Genomic DNA, 13,743 nt, shown 5'->3' on the forward strand with positions numbered 1-13,743 from the left:
TTTATAGCCAAATTAGGTGGAGGATGATGATAGGCTCAGGATCAGAGGCAGAAAGCAGATCAGTTGAGAAAATGTTATAATATTTTGAGCTGCGTTGAACAAAAATTGCAGCAAATTTAAATGAGCGTGGAGTGAACACAACCCCGTCATCATAACACAGGTTGGAAAAATGATACAAGAACAAGAAGATAACTTCTTCTACACTTCATTATAAGATCAAAAACAACCAAAAATAGATGCAAAAATGACCAAAGATGAGACAAAATTATCAAAATAGACACAAATTGACCAAAAATACATGTAAAAATTACCAAACAACAAAAAAATAGTTGCAAAAATGACCAAAATAGATGCAAAAATGAAAAAAAAAAATGACACAAAATTGAATAGCCTGTATTAATTAATTAATTAATAACACGTCTTTATTGTGTGGGGGGAAAAAAATGTAATTGTGTCATTATCAGACCGCCATTACATTTTTCATCTGGCGCACCCCCTAGCAGCAGCTCGCGCACCCCCAGGGGTCCACGCACCACACTTTGGGAATCCCTGATCTAGATCAATAAATAGCACTATAGGTAAAAAGGAAAATATGTATTTTTATTTTTTTTATTCAAGCAGAAGGACAAATACCTTGTTTGAATAATTTGCAGTTATCAAACTATGCTTGTTATTAATTGATTTAGAGTTTATAATTTGTCAAGGTGAGCTCAACTTAAGGCAGGTTGATAAATGTACTTATGAAGACAGACATAAAGTTGCGTTATTTATAGAATACCTTCTGCACTGAAGATAAGGCTGAAGGTCAGACACTCTGTTCAATCATTATTTGTATTGAGTCTGTACTGTATGCATGATTTTCTGCTGTTTACTCCCTTCCCTTGCCGTTAATTGCTTTTTAGCTGAAATACATCCTTCACTGGAAGTCAATTTAAAGAACACAGGAGCGATATCGCCTCTAAACACTTACACCAGTCACACCAAAGACGCTCCTGCTACAGAATGTCTGTCAGCGGTCCTGTTTAATTTATCACCTATTTGGGTGAAAGCATGGAGGCACTGACTTCAATATGAAACGGAATGTCATTACACACACACACACACACACACACACACACACACACACACACACACACACACACACACACACACACACACACTCTGCTTCTGGCCCTGCAGTAAAAAATAATTCTGCCCTCCGTTCAACTTGTGTTGGGTGGAAAAAGAAGCAGAAAATTTAATTCCTAACTTCAGTAATACTCTGCTAGCACCAAGCACTGCCATCTACATGAAATGTAGCAATGAAGGCTTCCACAGGATTTCCATATTTTAAATCTCATCTCTTATTCCCTTTCTACTCCACTACAGCTCCAGATATATTACGGCTATTAAAACTGAGACGCATCTCCTGCCAATAAGTAGATGTATAAATAAATCAAAGCATGTAGAATTATTGGAAAGTCCTGATGTCCCCTTAAGTTTTGGCTGCAGTCCTCCGTCAGATCTAAAGTGGGTCACTTTGGACCAGGACTCACTGTGTCATTACAGTTATATTTAGACCTCCTGGTTCCTCCAGATTGGCACAATAATAATGATGTACAGTGTAATCTCAGTGTGGGGTCCAAATTGTGCGTGTGGGGTTGAATAATTTACATGTGCGTTTGTAAATAAAGTGAATATAAGTGTGTGCGTAAGTTTTATAGATGTGTGTGTATGTGTGTGGTTTCAGAGGCTGCACGGATGCGTGTAGACCCTGTGTATGCCGCCTTGCGCTACGGGACGTCCTTGGCACAGATGAGCCGCTCCAGTTTTGGCAGTTTGTCAGAGTCGCCAACACGCAGCCTGGTATGAAATCATCACCCTGTGGTCGGGGGTAGAGGACAGTTGGATCACTGTGATTAAGACAAAGTTTTTATGACGCTGCTGGTCAGCTCACTGGCGGAGTGTTGACACCGCAGATACTGCAGTGCAGAGCAAGGTTATTATAGTGAACGAAAACTAGAATTGAAAAAAGATTTTTTTTAAAGAGTTTTTTTTCTCTTTTCTTTCAACTTGCCATAAACACAAATATAGAAACATATTTTGTTTATGTCAAGTTGCCATGACAAAGACATTTTGTGGTAATGTCACTTTGATTAAAGTCAAGTTGTCATAATCAAGACAACCCAAGGAATGTCAACTTGTCATGACAAAAACCGAATGACACTTAATGACAGCAGTCATAAACGTTTATGACATTGACATAATGTTTATGACGCGTTTATGATGGTGTCATGTCACAGTTATGACAGTATCATGTCACTATTATGGCGATACCTTCAAGTAAAGTGTTACCAAACTATTAACTACTGAAACTAATTATTGGCACATATCTGCCAGAATTGCTTTAAGATTACCAAGGATTGAGCTTTAAAGAAAAAGACACACAAAGAAGATCAATATCACTAATGTCTGTACAATAGCCTAAATATCCACAAGTCATTAATCCATATGATCACATAGCTTGGTGGTTTCTCCCTTCTGATACGACCCACAGGAGTGTTTCCTAAACCAATGCCCCTATTGCAGGAACACGGTTGGTTAGGGTTAGGTACCAAAACTGGTTGGTTAAGTTTTTAGAAAAAAGATCATAGTTTGGGATAACCTCCTGAGACCCAAGCTTTTGTTTGGTATGTGTTGTTAGTTTCTCCTAGATATTTTGGATCAGTAGGACCTGATTAGTACCAAAACTAAGCATTGTCTTTGAACAGGAAGTCGTTTTTGTAAAAAAAATTATGGGTTCATTTTACTGTATAACACAATTAATTCACTAGTTTATAAAGCTGTTTATTTCTTTACATTTACACCCTCTCATTTAAAGAACGATCGTAAAAGTCTATTCGTTCTCAAACGAGTACTTCCTGATTAGCAGTGTCGTAGCTTGTTGCTAATGATAAAAATAGTCAAACTACAAACATTATTAAGCACAAATAAACAAGTTTTAACCATAAAATCTGATCAGTTTTTGTACCTGGTCCACTTTTTTTCTGGGGATAAGCTGCTGATTGACTTTACCAAGATGCTGCCATTTGATTTTTATACTGAATAATGTATTGACTACTGAGGACAACAGCTCATAGTTAAGCAAAATGAAGTATTAAGGTCCAGCAAACCTAAAATTAAATGTCCACATATGAGGACGCAGGGTCACAGGAGGTTAAAATAACTATGATTGTTACATCATTTTACATAATTTTCAGTCTTTATCTTCCGTCGGCTGACTTCCTCCTTTGCTCCGGTCATAATTACGGACACTGGAGGTCGTCTTCCAACAATAAAAGTAAATGGGGGTTGTAATAATCCGCGTATACAAACAACCAGAGATCATTTGCTTTGCAAAGCACAAAGACTGGATACAGGAGGAAATGGCTTCATCGTGATACTTGAATTTCTAACTTAAATATTATTCATTTAAATTGAATTTATACGACTGCCTCTGTCCTGTTACCCTCACATCAGACAAGGAAGAACTCCACAAAACATCCTTTAACGGTTGGAGACAAAAAAAGACGATACCATGAAATTTGATTTCAATGGAACATAACCTAATCTTTAATAAGCCAACACCATAACATTTACTCTTAATTAATATGATAATTTATGAGTTTTAAGACGACTGGCAAAAACACAGCACTGTGAGTGAGTGAGTGAATGGAAGAAAGCACAACTGGTACCTGTGTATCGATACTGCGGAAAATTTACTTATAATAAATAATACATTCTTACTTATAATAAATAATACTTTTTGATGACACAAATCTGAAGTTAACCTTTGTGTTGTAACTTTCACTTTCTTCGCTTAATTGAGTCATTACAACAAGGTTCACACTTCTTTTTGAATTTATCTGTTTTATTTTGTGGCGGTTAAACGAAAGAAGCCATAATGTCTGATATTAAAACGTTTGAAACTGGCTTAAATTTGACCCGAAGGTGACTGAAACCCATCTACAAACCAACATTAAATTGTTGTTAAAAAAAAGATTAGCTTCATTTTGTGCACGTGTGCGCTGCCTAGGAAGTAATTGTTACAATTACTTCCTAGTTAACTCTTTGATGCACAACATGGTCTAAAGTGACCCGACTGAGTTTTTAATTTTCTATATCTTTGCAATAAATCAATTTCATCATTCAGTATTCCAGGTTTTCCTCAATCAATTTGTTTTTCATCATCATACATCCTAATTTTTTGTTTTTCATTTCTTACTTTTTGAATAAAAACCCTTTTTGTACCACTAGGCTTCTAATGCACAACATGGGTCAAAAATGTCATTATGGGGGTATTGTGTGTATAATTTTAAGGAAAAATGAATTTAATCAATTTTGGAATCAGGCTGAAACATAGCAAAATGTGGAAAAAGTGAAGCACTGTTAATATCTTCAAGATACACTGTGTGTGTGACAAAATGATACATAAACACGTTAAATATATTAAATATATGAGTGGAAAGTAACTATTTGAAACAAATTACTATTATTATAGTATTAAGGAATTTAATTTTAATACAAATTTGGATAAATGAGTCATTTTTGACCCATGTTATACTTTAGAAGTGTTGTCCATATGTTGTGCATCAAAGGGTTAAGATGTTGTATCTTCTTTGTTTAATCCATACAAAAAACAAAATGTAAGGAAATGGTTTGCCATATTCAGGAGGCTTTGTGTCAGACTAATTCTTGCTAAGCTAACTGTCTGCTAGACAAATAAAGGGTGGCATCAATGTTCTGATCTATGAAAGTGATAAGAAAGCAATTTGGGCAAACTTTTGGTTTTTCATAGCTTTTCAAAAGTTTCTTCTCTTTTGAGATCATGCTATTCCCGGACTGTAAATCCAAGTCGGCATATGGTGAAGTGTTATAATTAAACACCAGGGCTTCTGCTGTGTGGAGCATAATGGATAACACTGTGTTCTCCTCGTTAACCCTTGTGTACTCCTACCGTCGACTATGCACCCATAACTTTTTTTCACCTTTTCAGGTAACTCATGACTAACAAATTCATAGATAATTTTCATATTGTTTTCATTATTATTGGTCAATTTTAGTCAAATATACAAAATTAGGCCTCATTTCAAGAGGAAAAAAGTACTAAAACCTGGATATTTTTTTCAATAGTTATAGTGAATGTTATGTCAACTTTTAGTAAAACTTATGTTTTGAAAGCATTGTTCATTTTTGGATGTCAGCAAAAATAAAAAAATAATCACACCTATGGGTCAAAAAGGACCCCATGACATTTGACTGGTTTTAGCACATGTAGAAAAAGATCACCAACTTTTTTTTCACCTTTTAATGCAACTCATGACTAACTGATATATCATTTAATTTTTTTCCCCCATTATTATTGGTCAGCCAATAATAATGGAAAAAAATGAAAATTACATATCAATTTGTTGGCCATGAGTTACCTTTTAAAAGGTAGAAAAAAGTTAATGTCCTAAAAACCAGTCTAATGTCATGGGGTCCTTTTTGACCCCTGAGGACCATGGGTGCTATAAAAATGTGTAAAACATGTAAAAATGTGTAAAGAAAGTTGAAATGTATATTATCAATATACGATGCAGAGGGGCACATATGCTGAAAATCAAAATTCAAGCAATCCCATGAAAGTTAACCTATATTAATGGTATGATGAAAATGATTTGGGGTAAAAAAAATACAGGAGGGTTAAACATGTAGTGTGCACATCTCCCAAAATCACCCAAAACTTGATTTATACATGAGCTAACATTAAGTGTGTCATGCATGCAGATCATTGAGGAATACTGATCTGTGTGGTGTGCATCCTGAATAATTCACAGCAGAGAAAAGTGTTACTCACACTATCAAATGCATCCTCTTTGACATCCATTTATTTTTTTCCCCCCTCTATTTCTTTCTTTGAAAAGGGGGAGGGAGGTGAGGAGATGCAGCAGAGACAGTGCAGCATGGAGGAAGAGATAACCCAAGAGACAGGGGGTAAACACTGTGCTGTGTGTCAGTGGATAGGCATATGTGCTGTATGTCCACGCCTCTGTGTCTATGCATATGTTGTGCATGTTTCTGTGTGTGTGAAAGAGATTTACTGTGACTGGTTGCATATGTATGGGTGCGTGCGTGTCTGGCACCTTCTCAGAAAATGTCTTGCCACCCTCAGATGACCAAGTCGCCGATGCGGAGCTTGAGAAGGAGGAAGATGAGAGCGGCGGCCAAGTTCAGCCTCCTCTAGAAGCTCAGACACCTGCAGAAGCTCAAACTCCTGCTGAGGAAAGCAGCGTGATGGTAGCGCTCTATTTAATCCCCCTGTTCAGACTGTCAAAACCTTGTTGTTTTCCTCCTCCAGCATGTATTTCTGTCTCACCACCTCCCCTGTCCCTGCGTCTCTCTGTGTCCAGGTGCCCAAGCGCATTGAAGTTCACTCCCTCCACACCTATGTAGCGCTCTACAAGTTTCTGCCTCAGGAACAGAATGACCTGGAACTTCAGTGAGTATAAGCCCGCCAGTCTGCCGACTGCAGGCTTTTTCATGTGTGTGCACGTGCAGTAGTGCTTGTGTGGCATTGTTTTTCTGCTATTGTTTGTGAGGGTGCATTTGCTTTGTCTGTGTTTTTGCCCCAACTGTCGTTCCTGCAGGATGAAAATGTCCCCACCATCTGCAGAGGACGGTGCCGGGGCGCCCTTAAGGATGACTAATTATAAACTTGGAAACCATCACTGTCCCCTTACAGAACTAGCCACTGAGCTGTGTTCTCAGCAGGGGGGTGGGGGTGGGGTAAGGACACTGAACAACTGAGGGATGAAAGGGAGTGCTCACATACAGGGAGATGGCATGGAAATTAAGATTAAAGGAGAAAGCAAAGTTCAAATATAGCAGGAAAAACTCTTTAAGGACAGAAGGCCAGAGCAGTTAAATGAGGGCAGGATGTGTGCGTGTGTGTATGGACTTTTAAAAGCTTACTTTTAAAAGCCATCTGTGCTGTGACTCTTTGCACTATATGTGAACTAATGATAGTGTAATGTGTCTCTGTGCTTCTGTCAAGTTTTAAAGAGCAGACAGGCTTTGTGCTGACATAGAGTATTCTAAAAGTGAATGATTTTCATTTGAAATTTGTTATAAATTGAAGCCGATAGCATGTGTTCAATGTTTGGAACAATCTGGATACTTTAATTGCTGGATAATTAAAGTATTACACATCTCCAAAGATGAAAACAAGCTGTCTATGCAGTAAAAAGGTCAAGGTATTTTTTAAATTGGTGCTGCATGATGAGAGAAAAACGAGCTGAGGTATGCCTAGAAAACCTACAATCTGAATGATTTGGTAGACCAGAGCTCATGTCACCATGTTAATAACAAAACTATCCTCAAGGCTTTGTTTGTTTTTTTTCTAGTTTCTTTTCTGAAATGTCTCTAGCACTCCCCTGTACACACAGTGGTGTGGCTCAAACCTTTGCTTATTTTTAATTAGCTTTGTATTATATCACCAAAGTTTCCTTTTAATTGTACAAGCACAGAGCTAAAACATTCATACACAAAGAAGAGCACTTTGTTTGTTTGATTTTAAAAGTCCTGCGCACCCACACTGGTGTTTTCAGTTATTCTCACAGATTTAATGGAGGTATACTGGTAATTAAGGAGACCAAATCTCCATTGCTGTGTCAGAAAATCACCCTTTATTTGTTCTACATTGCACAACCTTTACTCTCTGCCGTTGTATTTTAGTGCTGAAATTGTGTGTGTGAGAAATGTATGCAGTAGAGTGTCTTACAGTCAAACCAAACACAACCAAAAAGACTTTAATTGACCTAAATGTTCAGGTTTAATGAAGTGATAACACACTTTGCACTCTGGTAACGACCTGTCAATCACTATGTAGCCACATCCTAAAGCAATCCTGCTTTATCTTTTATTTACCTCTAAATGGGACCGTAATTTACAGAATGAGCATCATGCTGTTTTGAAGAAGACTTTAAACTAATTTTTAAGACCTTAACCTCACTATGAGAATGTTTACTAAGGCAATAAATCAAGTGAGAAGTAGAATAAATTTCTCATTGACTTTTAATGTTAGACTTCTTTTTGCTACCACTTGAGTCACCCCCTGCTGGCCATTAGAAAGAATGCATGTTTAGCATTGGCCTCAGGCCCAAAGATTGCTGCTTAACATGTACAGTCTTACTTATGTTCAAGCTGGCAGTGTAAAGAAGTAAGATTAATTTATTTTGGCGTACTTCATAAAGTCTGACAGCATTAAGTTGCAGCTCCTCTCAAATGTAGGGAAGATGGAAGATTTAATACTCTCTACTCTTTTGACTTGTTAACAGTTTTAATTTTCACTCAAAGAAAACACAAAACCAAACCCTCACACTGTCAACTGCAATTGCCACCTCCATGACTGTGGGTGTACAGAAACAGGACATTCTGAAGCTACCTTTGATATATGTCAAAATGTTAAGATTGTGACATTAAAATATGTAAATTACAACATGTCCCACCATCCATTATTGGAGAATTAATAAGGTGCATTTGTCTGACGCTGAGTGAAGCTGCTGTTCCCACAGACAGCAGTTAAACAAGGTTAATTTCACTATTCAACACATACCTTAAAACTGCACGCAGACATAAAAGAAACACTGAGTTTGTCTACCTCTGGCTAAAACTTCTCATCAAAAACTGGTTGCATCATTAGCATGCAGACCAGGTTGGCTGCAGATTATGTCCAGACTTCACTGCAGTAGACGCTACAGAGTCGTATTTCATGTAGACCTCGTGACTTTGGTGTTGGCTGCTGTGTAACCTCTGCAGAGGGACACAGAAACTCGCTTTAACCTTTACGGCTCTGCAACAGTGGTCACAACAGCTTTCTGTGGCAGTTTGATAACGGAATCTTTTGTCCTCGCACTCAACTTTTTGTTTTTCTTCTCTTCCCCTCGCTCCCCCTTCATCTCCCCATCATGTATCCCACTCTCGTCTTCCCTTTTTCTCTCCACCTCAATCACGCCCGCCTTTATACCTCCTTTTTTTTATCTCCTCTCGTGTCTTATCTCCTCCAGGCCCGGTGATCGCGTGCAGGTCACTGACGACTCTAACGAGGAGTGGTGGAAGGTGGGTAATAAATCATTTTGCACACATCTGTGTGTGAATCTGTGTTGTTGTGAGCATATTGTGTATTTAGAGTGCACCAAATTGTGTGTGGGTGCATTTATTATGCGCATGTGTTAATTCTAGTCTTTAAAAACAAGCCGTTAATGCAAAACACCTGCCCCACTTTTGCTCGTCATAAAAATGCAAACAACAACAGACAAAAATAGAACATAATTTCCTTTAAAATTACCAAGAGTTTAATGTAATGAACTTGAGTAGTTCTGCAGCCTCAAAAGGTCTTTATTGAGTTTATAATGAGAATCACACACTCCCGATGGAAATGTGCATCTGTGTGTATTTTGGTTTTCCATCACAGACAAAGGAACAAGCACACAGGCTGAAGTAAAGTGCAAGGTCTGCGTGTCCTTCTTTGGACCAGTATTTACCAGCACTTATGTAGTCTGACGTGAATCAGCAGTCGTTAAGTACTTTAAATCAGCCCTGCCGCTCCGAAGAAGCTTTAAATTATGTATAATTTGTGAATCATCTGTTCATCACTAATGTATGGTTTGTGAATCACTTCAATAAACACCTCAACACCTGAGGCAGAAGAGTATAAACTGTGAAATATTGCTGCATAATGAGGTTTACACAAACATCATCTGTTTCCACCGGCAAGCAAAGCACCATAAGTTGTTGTTTCTGTAAAGCTGCTGTACACAACAGTAACAGTAAACAAATAAATGCTAGATGATTATGTGGAATAATGGCGGTTTGAGCAGAGAATAAAGTCACACTACTTCTATTCTTGGTTTTAGTAGCTGCTCTGGCCGCGTGTGCATGTTATTGCATTTTGGTGTTGTTTTCTTATTTCTGGAAATGAGAACAGGGTTGTGTTCATGTCCAGCTGGCTGTCTAGTCACTCTGCGGAGAGGTAACATAACCATCTCGTTTGGGATGATCAGCACAGCCAGTTCACCCCAGTGATTGTGAGCTAACCATGGAGCTAACTAACCCCCATTACAACTGTTAGCCCTGTTGCTCATGCCAAAAGCTCCCTGTTTTTTTTTAAGCTCTCCCTTCCTTCATGATCTGCTGATCAGCTGTAACCTCTGTATGAGCTCTGATAGCCAACTGAAGCCCAGCCTTGGTAGTACGCAGTGCAGAGCGCTAGCGATGCTAGCTGCTTCCTGTGCGGGTCGGATCTGCAACCAAACACTGTTACAGAGCACTGTCTGCCAAAACAACCAGACACAGAGACCGTTTCTTCCCCCAGTCAGAGTGTCAGGAACCTCTACGCGTAACCCCTGACCTCCATGCATCTTTGCACTCTGTTTTTTAATGTACATACCATAGACTTGTAATATATAATGGACGAGGTGACCGTGATGTCACCCACTGGTTTGTGGACTGCCCGTTGGAAGCATCCAGTTCATCGTTACACTCGTCGCCATCTTGTTTCTGATACGGGGAGCAGACCATATCTGGACTGTGGAGGAGGAGAGGGATCTGATCACTGACTACAGCCTCTCTACACCTCAACCTGACTGAGAGAAGCTGCTGCTAATTCATGTTAGCATTAATTGGAGCATTAACTAGGATGTTCATTTTGGCTAGAAAAAAGTAAAAACAAAATTTATCTTTCTTACCTCAGAAAACTGAGCAGCGACTCCTTGGAGTGTCTGTTAGTCCAACCAAACGCTGAACAAGACATTTTTACTGAACAAAACGTTCAAATAAACTGTCATTAAGTGAAAATACAGTAAAAGGGTCAAAGTTATGAGACCAAACCTGTAAACTTCCTTTTTTATATCTTAATGGTTATATATAACTTTATTGACACGTTGCCGTGGATACGCATTGGTCTGCTTCTCTCCTGATGACGGCTCGCCTTGTTAGTGACCTGTCAATCAAAGGTAGCCCCGCCCCAAATCATACGATTCTTTATCTTCTATTTTCTTCTAAATGGAGCCATTATTTACACTATTAACATCAAATTGTCTTGAAGAAGATTTTTTACTAGCGATTGAGACCATAGTGTTGTCCTGAAAAAAAATTCTGAGGTAATAAATCAAGTGAGAAGTTTTCTCATTTTGCATTGAAATGAATGGACAGAAATCTTTCTGCAGCCAAACTTAGCGCCCCCTGCTGGAATTTCCGGTAGAATGCAGCTTAAGACACTTCCTGGTTTGCCTCCATGCTCAGACCAGGAGGTTGCCGTCTGGTACATACTTGTTGTAAATAATGCACACCACTCTACATTGAGATCATGTTAACCAGAGTCAAATTCCATGTTTGTGTACGCATACTTGGCCAATAAATCTGATTGTGATTATGGCACAGCCATCTCGTTGTTTGCTTGTCAGAGGCAAATGGCATGTGCAGACATTCTCAGTCCGGACTCCGAATGTCAATCAAGCTCGAGTGGGAGTCATGTAGCGGAAATTCCAGCCGAGGTAGAAAAAAAATTAATAATTTGGAGCACCCAGAATGGCACTCGGACCATTCACGAAGACCAATGGTGGATTCATGAGGACCTTGCATGGTCCTCTTTCCCAAGTTGGGAAAGTGTTCATGAGCTTTTATTATAATGTGGAAACAAACATGGACACTACAGAGAATGTTGCATTTTATTGCTCAGAGCCTTTAAGCAACACATTGATTGCTTTTCCAGTATTTGTGAGGCAATATTAGCAAATGAAACGGTCTGGTGAGTCATGAAATATGCACCCAAATTTTTGCTGACTTTCCACATTTTGGTTCTGACTTGAGCGAGTGTTCACATGAATTTTCCCAGTTGGGAACTCATTTTTACAATTTTACAACGCCACATTAATGCAGCATAAATGGAAGCGTTTGCACTCCAAAATTGAATAGATCCCTCCCTGGCACATGCTGCACTCTCCCACTAAGATTCATAAAAATCAGGCCAGGAGTTTTCTATAATCTGACTGAAAAACAAAAACAAAAATGTCTCTTTGGCAGAAGTAATAAGTCATTTGCTAGTGTGAAGCAAATCTTCTGTATTTAAAAACAAGTGTTACCTTTATAATGTGTGTAATTTTAGTGTTCTGTGATTCGTCACTGCACAGACAGAAACGTGTTGCTGTCTCACTTTGTTTTTAATTTGCCATTAGTATTCAGAATGGAGAAACTGATGACTACTCCGAAACATCAATAAGTTCAAAACCGTTCAGCCAGTCTGGACTTCTGTCTCAGTCAAAAGAGACATTCATCTGGCTCATTATCAGCCAAACAATGAAAAATGGCACATAAGGACAGACTCAGTGAATCAGTGGCAGTTATAAAACCAGCAGTAAAACGTATTCAGTGCTTTATTAACATTATGTAATGGTCATAATGACACCTTTCGAATGCTGACTGATTGTGCTGTTTTTCTGTGATATTCAGGGAAAAAGTGGCGACAAAGTCGGCTTCTTTCCTGCCAACTTCGTGCAGAGGATCAGGCCGGGAGAGAGAGTGTGGCGGGTCATCCAGGGTCTTCCCGGGAACCGAGAGAGAGGACACATGGCCGTGAAGGAATCCCAGGTACGCAGATATTATTATACAGTTTAATGCTGTTCTTCTTCTTCCCTCTAATTTATGTTGAAACTCATTAAAGAGCTCTACTGAGTCAGCTGGTGATCTATTTGTGGTACCCACTTTATCCAGAGTTGCAGGGGACTGGAGTCTATCCCAGCACACACTGTGTGAGAGACGGGGAACATGCTGTTCAGAGCGTGATCAAAGGATTGGCACCAAAATTATCTCTGACTCTGTGTCGACTTTGAGGCTCATTATTTCCTTTATTTTCTTACAGACCCACAAAATACACAGTTGTTTTAAAGGAATAACATCCGATTCTTATCAGATACAGACTTCGTCACACCCCTATGTTAAGTATCTAAAAAATAACCCCTCTCAATCATCACTTAGGTTTACTGAGTCTGTACACTGGATGTCATGCAAGAGCCACTCGTACAAACATAATTGTTCTAAATTCTGGAACATGACACCTGTCCCTCAAAGTAACTTTAATTTTGCATGACGTAAATAAGATTCCGCCCCATTCAGTCATGACTAAAACTGTTTTTGTACCAGCCTGTAAACCTGTGTTTTTTTCTGCTGTAAAGATGGGCATTTTCACATGTAGGTCGATGGGGATTTACTCACTTTTGGAGCCAGCCTCAAGTAGCCATTTGAGGAACAGAAGCTTTTGGCACCTTCATGTTTGTTTGTTTTTAGCACCGGATATTGCTGCTTGCTTATGCTTCACAAGTTTAGATAAGGGTTTGTGTTATCAAATCTATACTGCCCTACAAAGCCTAACTGCAGTAACTACATTTTTGGTCGAAATTGAGTTATAACTAAAAATTAACTCTATAATGTCTGTTTTATCTTGTGACAAAGTTTAAGATTTCAATTTTGCTTTATTTCAGAGAAATAATGACATACAAATTGCAGTAACTACCATATCCAACTCAAAACCGAATCAGACTAGCCTGGGTATACCCATACTGCCTTGCACGCTCGATTTCATTTCAAACCTGCAGGCAGTCTGGCAACTAAGTTCGTTTCTTAGCCCTGTTTTAGGGATCCAATCACAGAGCGGGGAGACAATGACGCGTACTACTTGACAGATGAAAG

At 38.8% G+C, this 13,743-nt stretch overlaps 1 protein-coding gene across 2 annotated transcripts in view; it reads left to right on the top strand.

Moving 5' to 3' along the window:
- The window catches only part of LOC131983159 (SH3 and cysteine-rich domain-containing protein 2-like), a 44,632-nt gene that overhangs the window by 25,031 nt on the left and 5,858 nt on the right, over nucleotides 1–13,743 (top strand). The window contains exons 5-10 of one of the 2 annotated variants that reach the window (XM_059347796.1): nucleotides 1,730–1,845; nucleotides 5,925–5,994; nucleotides 6,173–6,297; nucleotides 6,411–6,499; nucleotides 9,066–9,117; nucleotides 12,508–12,645. In XM_059347796.1, the coding sequence (XP_059203779.1) occupies nucleotides 1,730–1,845; nucleotides 5,925–5,994; nucleotides 6,173–6,297; nucleotides 6,411–6,499; nucleotides 9,066–9,117; nucleotides 12,508–12,645 (590 nt within the window). The remainder of the gene's footprint in view (nucleotides 1–1,729; nucleotides 1,846–5,924; nucleotides 5,995–6,172; nucleotides 6,298–6,410; nucleotides 6,500–9,065; nucleotides 9,118–12,507; nucleotides 12,646–13,743) is intronic. The other variant, XM_059347797.1, reaches the window with a different exon arrangement.

This window comes from Centropristis striata, chromosome 13, assembly GCF_030273125.1.
Source record: "Centropristis striata isolate RG_2023a ecotype Rhode Island chromosome 13, C.striata_1.0, whole genome shotgun sequence".
NCBI lineage: Eukaryota > Metazoa > Chordata > Actinopteri > Perciformes > Serranidae > Centropristis > Centropristis striata.